A 13,929-nucleotide genomic window follows, 5' to 3' on the forward strand; every position below is an offset into this window, starting at 1 on the left:
CGTTTGTTTCGACTTTATGATGTATACATATTGTTTTGCATTTCATGTTCTAATTAACTTCCCCCTATTTAACATTTAGAGTTATTTCTTGGAATGTAAAAGGGTTTGTTAATCCCATTAAACGGCAAAGAGTTCTCTCTCACTTAGCCTCCTATACCCCTGACATTGTCCTTCTACAAGAGACTCACCTTAATGAACTTGAATCCCTTAAATTAAAACGGAACTGGGTTGGTACTGTTCTTTTCCCCCCCTCTAATAACAAGAAGAATGGAGTTGCCATCCTATTTCATAAAAAGTTGAAATGTAAGGTCTTGTCTGAGGAAAAAGATGCTGATGGCAGATGGATCCTTGCTAATATACTAGTTAACCTAATTCCTTTAACTGTTTTTAATGTCTATGGCCCTACCCAACCTGATTGTACTTTTTGGCCTTTAATTACGAGCAAATGCTTTCAACATAAAAATGACCTATTCCTCTTAGGTGGAGATTGCAATGACATTATGGACCCATTTCTTGACCGCAAATCCACGGTTAGATTTACTCCTCACAAGTCTCAAACAATTTCTTCATACCACATCGCCAAACACATCTCATTGACTCTTGAGACTCTTACATGTTATGTTACGAGCATTTATTACGCGCACAGCTGCTCCAGCAAAGGAGCGTCCCGGCGCCTGACAAGGGGGCCACATAACACAACTAGATAAAAGGGAAGAGACTAAGGGAACAGAAAGGTCTTAACAGCCTTGCGAAATGAGAGCAGATCAGCAAGGGTCCGAATTTCAAATGGTAGAGCATTCCACAGGGCAGCAGCATGTACACGAAATGAGCGTCCCCCAGCCCGACTACGTTTAAAACGTGGAACTACTGCCAATTCGCGGTCTGATGAACGTAGAGAGCGACCTGGAATTTAAGGAGACAGAAGGTTCTGAAGAATCTGGGCAGGGGAACCTTTAAGGATCTTGTAGGACATACAAAGCACTTTGAAATGGATCCTCTGCATAATTGGTAAACAATGAAGGGAGCGCAAGGTGTTAGAGACAGAACAGGACCTGGGTAAACCTACAACTGCTCTGGCAGCTGCATTTTGCACACGTTGGAGACGGGTGAGTTCGGCCTGATTTATCCCTATAAAAAGGGAGCTGGCATAGTCGAGCCGAGACAACACCGTCGCCTGTACCACGAGCTGTCTGGTCGAGGCATCGAATAATTTAAGTGCAGGTCTCAAGTTGCGCAGGATGCCTAAGCAGCAGGCCGCAATACGTTTGGTGTGGCATACAAAGCTAAGGGTGGGATCCAGCCACACCCCTAAGTTTTTTATCTCCGAAACCGGAGTAGGGGTGGGACCCAGCTCTGAGGGCCACCATGCATCGCCCCAAAGTTCCGCTCGTTTGACGAAGACCATAATTTCTGTCTTTTTAGCGTTGAGTTGGAGACAGTTGGACGTCATCCAACTGGCCACCGCCCGTAGTCCATCCCGGAATCTTGGGGCCTCCACCCCAGAATCCCAGCTGATCGTGACCGCTAGCTGAGTGTCGTCAGCGTATGACACCATGGTCATACCCCACTGCTTTACGACCTCAGCCAGCGGCCTCACGTATAGATTGAACAACGTGGGACTCAGCGAGGATCCCTGCGGGACCCCAAGAGTCAGGAGATGTGATTTGGACTGATGGGGCGGAACAACCACGCAGAAGGAACGGTCAGCCAGGAACGACCGGAACCACTGAAGAGCGACGCCAACCACGCCCGCTTCCCCAAGGTGCTGCAGTAGGATCCCGTGCGAGACGGTGTCAAAGGCGACGCTCAGATCTGAATAAAACAAGCGCCGCCGTTTGACCCGCATCAAGCACTGCCCTAAGATGCTCCACCATAAATAGGAGGGCTGTCTCCGTGCTGTGGCCAGCTCGGAATCCATTCTGCGTATCATCCAGGATGTTATTGCGCGAAAGATGGTCTGAGGGGGCGATGTTAACACGCGCCTCCGCGACTTTAGCCGGCCACGGGAGGAGCGATATCGGCCGATAATTCTCCGGTTTGCTGGTATCGAGAGATGGCTTCTTCAGTATGGGCATTACTACTGCCTGTTTCCACTTCAGTGGTACCTGACCAGAAGTTAGCGAGATGTTGATCAGATCGCAAACTGGCAGAAGATTAGAGGGTGCCAAATCTCTAAACACTGCTGGCTTTAACGGATCTACCGGAGACCCCGACTTAACTTGATGGGCCAGTGTCTTAAAAGTTTCCGGTGTGAGGCAGGGGAGAGAGTCTAAAACAACCTGCCTAGGAAGGCTATGCAGTCTTTCACCAGTGGGCGTAGCCATAGGGAAGGCTCTATAGATGGTATGAACCTTCTCCAGAAAAAAGGCTGCCAGCGTTTCGCAATGTGCGTTGGAACCAATGGCGTCCGCAGAGGCCTTTTTAGCCACTAGGTCCTTGAGGGCTTTAAAGATGGTTTTTGTTGGATTCGTGCTGTTGCGAAATTCGAGGGCATAAAATGCTGCCCGAGCTCTGCAAACAGCGCAATGATAAGATTTGACGTGGCCAAATACATGGCTTTTTTACTGATGTCATAGGTTTTCCGCCAATCTATCTCTGTGCGTCTACACGAGCTTTTCAACGCACGCAGAGAACCATCGGACCAAGGACTGGGATCCCGCGATCCGCACTTTCTCGAGGACATTGGAATAAGAGAGTCAAGGGCTCTGGTAACCCATTCACAAAAACGGTCATAACCAGATTCCACATTCTCCACCGGGCCCCAAGGGTCCTCAGAAAGAATACGATGGAAGTCTTCCAATTTTAATTTATTCCAGCGACGTCTGAGAAAAACGCGCGTCGTGGACTTAAAAGGAGACTCAGGCAATGGACACTGAATTGTCACCAACGAGTGGTCCGTCCAGGACATGGGGAGAGGGGAGGCAACTCTTACCTCTGCTAGGTTTGAAAAGAAGGGATCCAGAATGTGTCCACCTACATGGGTGGGATCCGAGACCAATTGAAGCAGTTGAAGAGCCTCAAGATCAGCCACGATGCCACTCACTGCAGGCAGAGCCAAGGTGTCAAAGTGGAGATTCAAGTCTCCTAGGATAGAGAAATTGGCACAACCTATTGCCAGCGAACTAATGGCATTAGGGAGAGCCTCCCTAAATGCCACGTCGCTGCCCGGAGGACGATAAATTAGCAAACCTGTAAAGGTAAAATGGGGTGTGATAGAGACCTTAAACAAGGCACTTTCGCAGCCCGCAATTTTTTGAACTCTCCAATCGCAAGGGTAGCATGATTTAACAGCGAGCGCTATACCACCACCTCTAGAGGAGCGATTGAGCGTATGGACCGAGTACCCAGGTGGAAAGGCCAGATTGAGAACAGCTGTATCTGTTTCTTGAAGCCAGGTCTCTGTCAGACAAAAAATGTCAGGAGAATCATTTCCGGTAAGGTCGGCAATATCCTGATAATGTTTAACCAATGACCTCACATTCAGGTTCCAGATAGTAAGGTTCTGCTGAGGATATTTACTGCCAAAAGCCGATTTCTCTCCAAGACAGCGCGGTAGGGCAGGGGCTTCAAGCAACCACCTACCACAGGCACACTGGTGGGGGCCACTCAATGGATTCACTCTAGCAATGTCGGATGGTGGCAGGTGCCGGCCAAAGGACACAAGGGTATCCCTAGAATAAGTAAGCATCGTATACGATGCAGATCCGCCAGGCAGAGTCCCAACCCGACCAACGCGACCGTACGCAGACGGGCGCAGACGGGCAGGACTCTGGCACGACTCAGGCTAAGCGAAGGCGATCCCGCTGCGCTAGGCAGGGAGCTTTAAGTAGGCGTCCCACCTAGGCTTCTGCGCACTGGAGCGCTCGCTTAAGATGGCGCCCAAACAACTACCCCATTCCAAGATGGCGGCTACTAAATGAGCCCACCACGGGAACCGGACCCGCTCAAGCAGCGGTGAATACCGATTAGGATGCAGGTAAGAGGGCAATTTTAAAAACAGGGCAAACAACAGAAAAGTGAAAGCAAATATAAAACAGGTATTTTTAAAAACGCTATTCAGCGAAGTGAGCGCGAAGCGCTAAGCAGCGATGTTAGTCCTTGTCAGGCCGAAACCTGAAGCAGCTCGCCTTAAGTAGGCGTCCCACTTAGGCTTCTGTGCACTGGAGCGCTCGCTTAAGATGGCGCCCAAACAACTACCCCACTCCAAGATGGTGGCTACTAAATGAGCCCACCCCGGGAACCGGACCCGCTCAAGCAGCGGTGAATACCGATTAGGATGCAGGTAAGAGGGCAATTTTAAAAACAGGGCAAACAACAGAAAAGTGAAAGCAAATATAAAACAGGTATTTTTAAAAACGCTATTCAGCGAAGTGAGCGCGAAGCGCTAAGCAGCGATGTTAGTCCTTGTCATCCAGACACTTTTGACTACTCTTTCTTTTCTCCTCCTCATTCGTCTTTTTCTCGACTGGACTATATTTTTCTCTCTCAATCCTTATCTCAGAACTTACTCTCTTCCTCAATTGAACCTATAGGTATTTCTGACCATGCTCCCATCATGACAGACCTTGATTTACTCTCACCCCATCCCAAATCATCTCGCTGGCGTTTCAATTGTGCTCTCCTTTCCGATCTAAACTTTTCTTCTTTATTCTGCTCCTTTACTAATGATTTCATTCAAATTAATTCTGACCCTCATACACCTCCTTATATCCTCTGGGACTCCTATAAAGTTACTGCAAGGGTTTCATTATTGATTTTGTCTCCAGGACGAAGAGACAGTTTCTTCAGAAACTGAAACTTTCTCTAGCACATATAAAACAACTAGAACATCAATTTTACACCTCTTCAGACAAATGTATGTCACCAAAACTTCAGTGCTAAAATTGAATTAATTAAACTCACGACTGATAATGCATCTTCTATTCTTCTTCGCAGTAGCGCTCGTTATTATAGTGGTCGCAATACATCTGGTAAACTCTTGGCTAACTTTCTTAAATCTCGTAAAGAACGTACTCTTACAGAGTCCATCTATTCTGCTGACAATATTCTTCTTCATAAAGATAAAGACATACTTGATCAATTCCAATTGTTTTATCAACAGCTCTATTCTCCAGAATCTCCTCCTTCCCCTTCTCTTATTCAATCTTACTTTGAGAAATTACCCAAACCTACGACTTCCCATCTCAACTTTCCTGCTCTTGAACTTGATCTCTCATTACAAGAATTTTCTGCTGCTTTATCTTCCCTTACACCAGGTAAAACACGGGCTCTGACGGTTTTCCTGTCGAGTTTTATTTACATTTCACTGATCTTTTATTACCCAAACTTTTGTCACTTTTCCAATCATTTTATTCTACTGGCAAGGCTGAAGTTTCTTTTCAAGATGCTACCATTTGCTTGATTCCAAAGGATGGCCGTGACCAGTATTGTAAGAATTACCGTCCAATCTCATTGGTTAACGTTGACTATAAACTTTTTGCTAAATTACTTGCCTTGCGTTTACATCCCCTCATGCCTCATCTTATTGGTAAGGAACAGTGCGGTTTTGTTAAGGGTAGACTTACCTCTGACAAGTCCCGGCTCTTTCTTATTGTTTTGAATAAAGCCTCTTCCCTTTCGATTCCCTTAGCTGCTATTTCTGTTGATGCGGAGAAGGCCTTTGATAGAGTAGATTTTTGTTTGCCTTGTTACGCTGGCATGGTTTCGGTCCCAAATTTTCTCTCTTATTTCTTTGTTATATTCTGCTCCCAAAGCTTCAGTCCTTGTAAATGGTCAGCTTTCTTCCTCCCTCACCCTCCAAAGAGGTGTACGTCAAGGTTGCCTACTCTCTCTGCTTCTTTTTATTTTGGCCCTTGAACCGTTTCTCACTTCTATTCGAAATAATACGTCTATTTCTGGCTTCCCTTACGGTGATTGTAATTGTAATTGTGTGTGTCTTGTAAAGCGCACTGCTACCCGCACCGCAGGCCTCGTAGCGCTATAGACCGCTGGGGAACCCGTCCTGGCTTTCCCTGTGAGATAGTCCCTCGTGGGAGTCTCCAGGTGAAACCAGGCATCCCCGGCGTTTGTGAGGGGCCGTTGTGGAGATGAGGCAAGATTAATGCCCAGAGTTGCCGAGTGTGATCCCTGATTAGAGTAGGCACCGAGGCGAGAATTATCAAGTCCGCTGATACTGGTCCAAGACCCTGCCGCATCGGGAATCGAACCCTGGTCCCAGGCCGTTCTCTTCTCTCGGGTCTGCCGCCTCTAACCAATGAGCCACACTACTGATCACTTAAAGCTCTCTGCATACGCAGATAATATCTTTTTGTTTATCTCCAATCCAGAATCATCTCTTCCCCCCTTACTATCCAAATTTGATGATTTTTCCTCCGTCTCGGGCTATAAGATCAATTCTGACAAAAACGAAATTCTCCCCCTGAGCAATAGTTGTCTCCCACATATGTTCTCCTTGACTGGCTTTGCTTGGAGTAGCACAAAGATCAAATATCTTGGAATTTTGTTTTCTAAGTCCATTTCTTCCTCCATCACATTAAATAGGTCTGCTGTTTTGTCCCCAATTGAGAAATTATTTTCCTCATGGAACTCCCTTTTCCTTTCCTGGTGGGGTCGACTCTACTATCAAAATGATGGTTGCCCCTATTCTTATTTATATTTTTTCTATGTTACCTGTTCACATCCCTGCTCTTTATTTTAAACACATTGATTCTTCTCTCTCCAAATTTCTCTGGAAAGGTAAAAAATCTTGAATTTCTTTGGTTACTCTTCGTAAATTGAATGGTGGTGGTAATTTTCCAGACCTTCGTCTTTATCATAAATCTTTTTCTCTGTGACAAGCTTCCCGATGGCTTTCTCCCGATACTTCCCCCTTTTCTCTTCTTTGGCTCGATATTGAACGTGCCTTGTTGCTACCCTTTTCTTTTAAGGACATTTTGGGTTTCTCTACCAAAACTCCTTATACTTCCCCTCCTCTGTTTAAGCATGCTTCTTCTCTTTTAAAGCCTTTGCTCTTTCCGCATGATATTTCGTGGGAATCCTTTCTAAATACTTCAATTTGGTATAATTCTCTTATACTTTTTAACAATAGACCCATTTGTTGGACATCTTGGAGATTAAAAGATATTATGTTGGTCAATCATCTCTTTGACAGTATTTCACCTTGTTCTTTTCCCCAATTTCAGCTTTTGTTCCGCTGCCCTCACTCTTTCTTACATAAATTTACTATTCTCATGGAGACAATTCTTGATCGTTATTACTCTCTTCCTTCTTTGGCCTCATTACCTCCTCAGTCTCCTCTTCTTGTTATTCTTTCTACTCTTCCTAAAGCATCTTTAATGTACAAGTTCTTTTCCTCTCCCAACCCGGAACGTTCCAAAACCAAAGTGGAACTTTCTAGGGAACATGATTTTGATTGTACTTAGTCTGTTACTCCTTGGGACAAGCTGGTGTCTAGATCTTTAAAGATCTCTCACTCTGCTTCTCTCACTCAATCATTATTTTTTCTATACCATAGACTTTATCTTTCTCCTCTATCTTTATCTCAGTTCTCTTCTGATTCTAAATGTTGGACATGTGGCTCTTTAAATGCTGATCTTTTCCATCTATTTTTTCTCTGTCCCTCTGTCTCTTTTTGGAATAAAATATGGTCTTGCATTTCTCGCATCTTTACACTTTCTATTCCTTGTTCAAACATTCATCTCTTTCTGGGCAGTCTCTCAGACTCTTTAGATTTTTCTCCATATTCACATGGTCTTTATGACCTCATGGTAGCACTTGATTTCCAACACATTTCCTCCAACTGGAAATCCCTTTCAAACATTTCTGTACAACACTGGTGGAATTCTTTATGTCATTTTCACAGACTTGATGTTGCCTTTGCTTCTTCTTGTAAACCGCAACGTAATGTGGACCTTTATTGGTTACCCCTTACTACATATCTAGACCAAGTAGCTCGTACATTATCCAACCATACCACCTCAGAGACTTTCAAACCTCCTTGAAGGACTTATACTCTCTCCTTATTCGTTTACTTGATGTTTTTTGAAATGTTCCTATTTTATACCACTTTTTACATATGTATACTGTTATTTGATAGAATGTTTCTTCTCACAGTTTGAATTGCAGCTATTTTTATATTATTATTATTCTGCATTACTTTCTCGCCCCCTCCTTGCCCCCCTCCCTTCTAGCCTTAAAATACCATAAAATTCTTTTATTTTCCTGTTATGACATTAGCAATGACATTGCTTCAGTTTTTGATCTCGTATTTTTACTTCCCGCTGATGTCTCTTGTTGTTCATCATTTTATTGCTCTTAAAGCTTTCAAACACAAAAAAAAAGAAAAAGACAAGTATGCAGGGGCGACATCAGTAGTTAATATGAACCTCAACCCATGACAAATTACTATTTTACAATATGTGTATGAAAGGAAAGTTGACTTATCTGTGTATATACGCTTAAAGCTCTTAAAATGATGCAAATGTACTTCAATTGATTATGTAGAAAAATAATGCTGAGATATAAAAGTCAGTCACGTCCTGTTTGTAACCAGTCTTGATTGTAAGTACAATTACAAAGGCACTACAATGTTTTTTTCTTGAGGCAGAATTGCAAAGCAAATCAAAGAAAATTAATTAATTATAAATGATACACCGTTACAACAGTTAGTAAATGCTACAATTGATATCTACAAATCTGGCATTAAAATATGCTAGACAGTTCACACAAAAAGAAAAAACGTACCTGCGTAAAACAGCAATGATAACTGTATTTTCTGATGGTTTGGTTGCTCGGATGGACCTTAAAAATAAAATAATAAAAGTATGTTTAGTGTGAAATGAATAAATACCCTTTGCTCTTCATTCGTTTAAAGTACACGAAAACAGAATTACCCTTCCTGAATACATGAAGTGAAGCAATACTAAATTAAAAGATAATATAATGCACTTCATAATTTACAACTGCAATCATGTTAAAGACCAGAATATTTAACAGATCAGTAATAAATCATAATACAGTCATCTTTTAGACATACTGAAAAATACATACACAATTTATTAAGAGAAAGTGAGCAATACGAGAATGATCTCTTCCCTGTAATCATAGTTCTCCTTCCGGGGCTCTCCATTGAAAAAATCGTAAGCACTGAATATTCCCAGGATCAGGGGCACTTAGAGCACTTCTTCCACTGTTCTGGAGGAAGGCCACATTTTCTTACTTAAAATGAAATAATTTAGTAAACTATAAAAACTGGTTATTCTGTCTAATTATGTTTATTTACCTAGCAAAATGAGAAAAAAGAAAATACTTTTTACATATATAAATGTCACTGGAAAACTAGGTGACAAGTTAAAAAAACACGTTCATATACTTTCTTTCTAATGGAAATGGAGGGAAAAGAACCAAGGGCATTACAGTCCTATAAGCCACAGCCATGCCAGGCTGAAAACTGACTGGAAGGCTCCCAGCCCTCCTGTGACCCATCATGTCCTGTCTTTTGGAGTTACCTCAGTTTTTTTATACAACAGAGTCAGAGGATACCAATCTAGGGAAGACAAACTTCCTTTATCCATTCCACCGAGGACAAGAGAGTGATGCTTATTATTTTAAAGGAGATTCCTCTGAAGGTGAACTAGGATTACACGTAAGAAACCATTCTTCCTTGTTCAGGGGAATCTCCAATGATAATAATAGCTGCTAAATAGAATTACTGGCCCATCCCTAATATGAATGAATAAAGTGGGGCTTGTAAAGCGCAACAGCTGCCCTGAAAAGTATCCCTGCACTAGAAACTAATGAGGCATTAACAATATTATGCTTGATCGAAAAGCCAAGTCTTGAGCTTCTTTCTAAACAAAGGTTCTGGGGCTACACAGCAAAGATCAAAAGGGAACTTGCTCCAGGCTATGGCTGCCAAAAAAGAGTGGCCATCCTTTCTGGCTACCTTACTCTCAGAACCTTGCCAAAACATCATGACACTAGCACAATCCCCTGCCCAGAGTGCAAGGATGTATTCTGGCAACTAAATATTGAGGCCCAGAGCTGAAAAAGCTCTGTGGGTCATACTAGTACTTTATAAAGAATCTACTTCTTTACAGGGAATCAATGGAGATAACACAGATAGGGAGGTACCGATGTTTTAAAAGGTAGCTTATGAATAAGCTGCACAGTTGCATGTGGCACAATCAGGAGTCTCTTAACCAAGTAATCCATGATGCCCAAATAAAGAGCGTTGGCATAACCAAGGCTAAAGGTAATCAAGGCATGGACAATGGTCTTTCTGGCAGATAGTGGAAGGAAGTGTAAGAGTTTCTTGAGTGCCCGAAGCAGACCAAAATAGGTCCCACCACAGAAGACACTTGTGGCTGAAAAGAGAGCTTGTTGTCAAATTTGAGCCCCAGATCTTTAACCCCTTCACATGGAAGAGGTGGAGAAGGAGCTCTGCCAAGCCAAAAATCAGCCCACTTGTCAGGAGAAGATGACCCTATAGAAGAATTTCTGTCTTGTCCATATTACACATCAAGTGATTCTGATGCATATATTCAAATACAGCTATAAGACACAGCTTAAGTAGGCCAGAGTCAACATCTTCCCCCTTATGAAAAGAGACTAAAAGTTGTGTGTTGTCTGCATATGAAATTACCTTAGCTCCAAAAGACTCAACCAGCCATGCCAAAGGCAACAGATAAACATTAAACTGAGTGGGACTCAATGCAGACTTGATCCAATCCAATCATGAAAAAGATGGCATGTGAAGGACATTTTCTAAAGCTAGTAATAGCTGCCATGTGGACTTGAATGAAAGAGAAATGTAAGCGTGATTTGGCCAAATGAGTAAGGTAAAGCAATAGTTCTTCTTCCTCAAAGTCTGTAAGGTAAAACACCACCAAATGCAGAATATATTCAACTTAAAAGAAAATGAAATTCTCACAGGTGGGCATTTAGTCTTTTTCAGAATGTCCATGCACTCCTTTGTTGTTTAAAGTGACTATAATGAAGGAGTTCAGGAGTCGCACAGTCAAATTCAAAGATGGTAAGTTGAGATATAAATCTTGCCCCCAAACTTGTGCAGAGGCACTGCCTGCATAGCAGCTTCCTACTTTGACAGGTTAAGAAGATATGTGCACCACCATTATACGGTGAAATGAGATTCATCCTGGCTCTTGAGTAATTCAGTTTGATTAAGACTGCTAGGTTCAGGGGAAGAGGTATAAATGCATAATACATTCTACTGACCATTTAATCCTTAGGGCATTCCCCTTTGTTACTTGGTGGTAAAATCATGAAGCATTATTTTGTTTTCTATCCTTGCAAACAGATTTAATTGAAATAACCCCTAGTTACAGAGGACATCATAAAGGACTGAATAATTTATAATTTAGACATACATCTCTTGAAATTGCTCTTTAGAGAGCCAGTAAGAGCAGTGTTACTTCCCAAAAGGTGAAATGCAGTCATTCTTATGTTCCTGGCTATCAACAACTTCTAAATGGCTTGAGTCTCCTGAGATAGTGCCCTGGATCTTGTTCCTCCGTGCTTGTTCAGGTAATGCATGTTTGTCATGTTGACCATCAGGACAAGTTGGCAAATGTCTTTAAAACTGGGTAGAAAGCTACTGGAGTTAGATGTACAGCCCTCAGACCGGGAGATTAACATGAAAATCCATTTCCTTATGAGACCAAGTCCCTTGAATATGTAGATGAACCATGGAGTGCTGCCCAATCAGCAAAAGAGGCATTGGTCACAATTGTCTGAGGCAGGAAGTCTTGAGAAAAGTTCATCTGACAAAATAGGTTCTTCGGGTTGCATCACTACTTGAGAGACTGGATTGCATGAGGAGTTAGTGTGATTCTGTCCTTCCATTTGCCTGACATTTAGCACCATTGGTCCTCGCAACACTGTTGCAAAGTTCCCATGCTCAATGTATCCCCAAACCTTTTTGGTAAGAGGAAACTCTTTCCACAGCTTTTGTCTCTGTTTCTACAAGAGGGCGTGAACTTCTTGCAGGAGTTTCTCCCGATATAGTGGGTATGACTTTTTGGGAGGAATTGCTGGAGGAGGTGGTCTGCATCTAAGAAAATAGCAAATTTTTTTGGTTCAATTCTTTTTTTTTTTTTATCAAAACAAGCTTCAAATATAAGCATTTCAAGGATATACATTCAAAGCATTTGCCAGACATGATCATACCACGTGTTATAGAACACAGTGTACAAGTATATTGTACGCACTGCTGCCCGCAACCCACTGGAATACGTATCTAAGCCCTCCCCTGAAACTCTTTCAGAACCCCTCATGGGACCCATCAAAGACCCCTGTATAATTTCCACGCCCCCCATATCTTCTCCCATTTGCAGGGACATCCGCAGCTTTAATACACCACCTGATCCGCCCGATGACATCAATCCAAATTGCAGATCCATGCAGCCACTGTCGGAGGTTCCACAGCCCCCATGCATGTGCTTTGTTCCTTTTTGCGACCCTCCACCAAAGCCAACCATAACTTTGCCGACTTCAGCCACGTAATCTCTCCCGTGACGCCGAGAATATGCCACCTGGACTCTAACAGGACCTGTGTCCCCACCTCAGCCTCAATCACACGAGCGATGCCCTTCCAATACTTCTGGATCCTGGGGTAGGACCACAATATATGAAAGAACGATCCCCTCTCGCCACATCTCCTGGCACATAACTCGGAGCCACCGCCCCTAATACAGGCCTGCAGCATTCTCGAAGTATATGACCTGTGGAGGATGCAGAGCTTAACAAGTGGAAAGGATGCCCTGATAGCTATTTCCCGGGGACACTGGAGGGCCGCCAACCAATCATCATCTTCCAACAAACCCACGTCCGTTTCCCAGGCCTCCCGCACGGGACCCAGGCAGTTGGGAGTATTATTTACCAGTTTTTGGTAAGTCAGTAACACCGCCTTCTGAACCATAGGGTCCAAAAGGAGCCTATCCTCCAATGGTGAATATTCTGGAAGCACAGTCCCTTCTGTCAGTTGGGAATGAAGTGCTGACCGCAACATTCTGTATCAAAGAAATTCATCTATCCCCATTTGAAAACCCTCCCTCAAGCTATTGAATGTCACCATTTTGCCACCTTTACAGACATCCTGAGCATGTCAATACCTATAAGGCTCCATTTTCCGGAAGCCATGCAGTCTGTGCACCTCTTTCAGAAAGTCTCCCTCCAATAGTGGTGTCTGTTCAGTGAGTTTTAACTCCCACCCCAGCATTCTAGTTGCTGCATGCCAGATATCTATGACCGTTTTTGTGAGTGGTGGCAGATTTGCAGAGACCCTACCCCTATGGTACAACTACCCCAAGTAGCTGCGCTCACCCAAACCCAATCTGTTCACCCTGTAGGCCAGTTTGTCTACTTGGAAGAAGACCCACCCATTAACGTTTATAGGATGAGCAGCCCAATAGTATTTCTTAAGGTCCGGGACTGCCAGCCTCTCCTCATACATCCCCTTCTGCAGTTTCTTGAGCGAAATTCTGGGGCTGCCCCCCTCCCCCACAGTAACTTGCGTAGTTCAGAGTCAATAGTCCGAAAGGAGTCCTGAATGTGATAAGCCGTGTTTTGAACGGCGTATAATAAGCCCAGGAGGGCCATCATCTTGAAGAGGACAGCCCGCTCCATTAGGGAGATAGGGAGCCCCCACCAATGCATCTTGTCCTCCCGAAACCGAGAGAGCTGCACCTGCAAGCTCAATCATGTAAACTTAGTCTCAGTCTTGGTTATCCATATGCCCAAGTACTTAAACGTGTCCTGCAGCTCCATCTCCAAGCATGCCGACGTTAGAACCCGCGGGTCCCCAGCTAGAGAAAAATCCAAGGAATTGTCCCAACTGATATGGTATCCAGAATAGGAACCAAAAGACCTTATTATGTGAATGAGTCAATGGAACTTTTGTCAAGGCCGATG

At 43.5% G+C, this 13,929-nt stretch overlaps 1 protein-coding gene across 2 annotated transcripts in view; it reads right to left on the reverse strand.

Moving 5' to 3' along the window:
• Nucleotides 1-13,929, reverse strand: part of PDE8A (phosphodiesterase 8A) — a 2,218,572-nt gene that overhangs the window by 1,374,258 nt on the left and 830,385 nt on the right. For both annotated transcript variants that reach the window (XM_086958243.1, XM_086958242.1), the window contains exon 4: nucleotides 8,743-8,799. In XM_086958243.1, coding sequence (XP_086814369.1) covers nucleotides 8,743-8,799 — 57 coding nt within the window. The remainder of the gene's footprint in view (nucleotides 1-8,742; nucleotides 8,800-13,929) is intronic.

The sequence above is a fragment of the Lissotriton vulgaris genome, chromosome 2_1, assembly GCF_964263255.1.
Source record: "Lissotriton vulgaris chromosome 2_1, aLisVul1.2, whole genome shotgun sequence".
NCBI lineage: Eukaryota > Metazoa > Chordata > Amphibia > Caudata > Salamandridae > Lissotriton > Lissotriton vulgaris.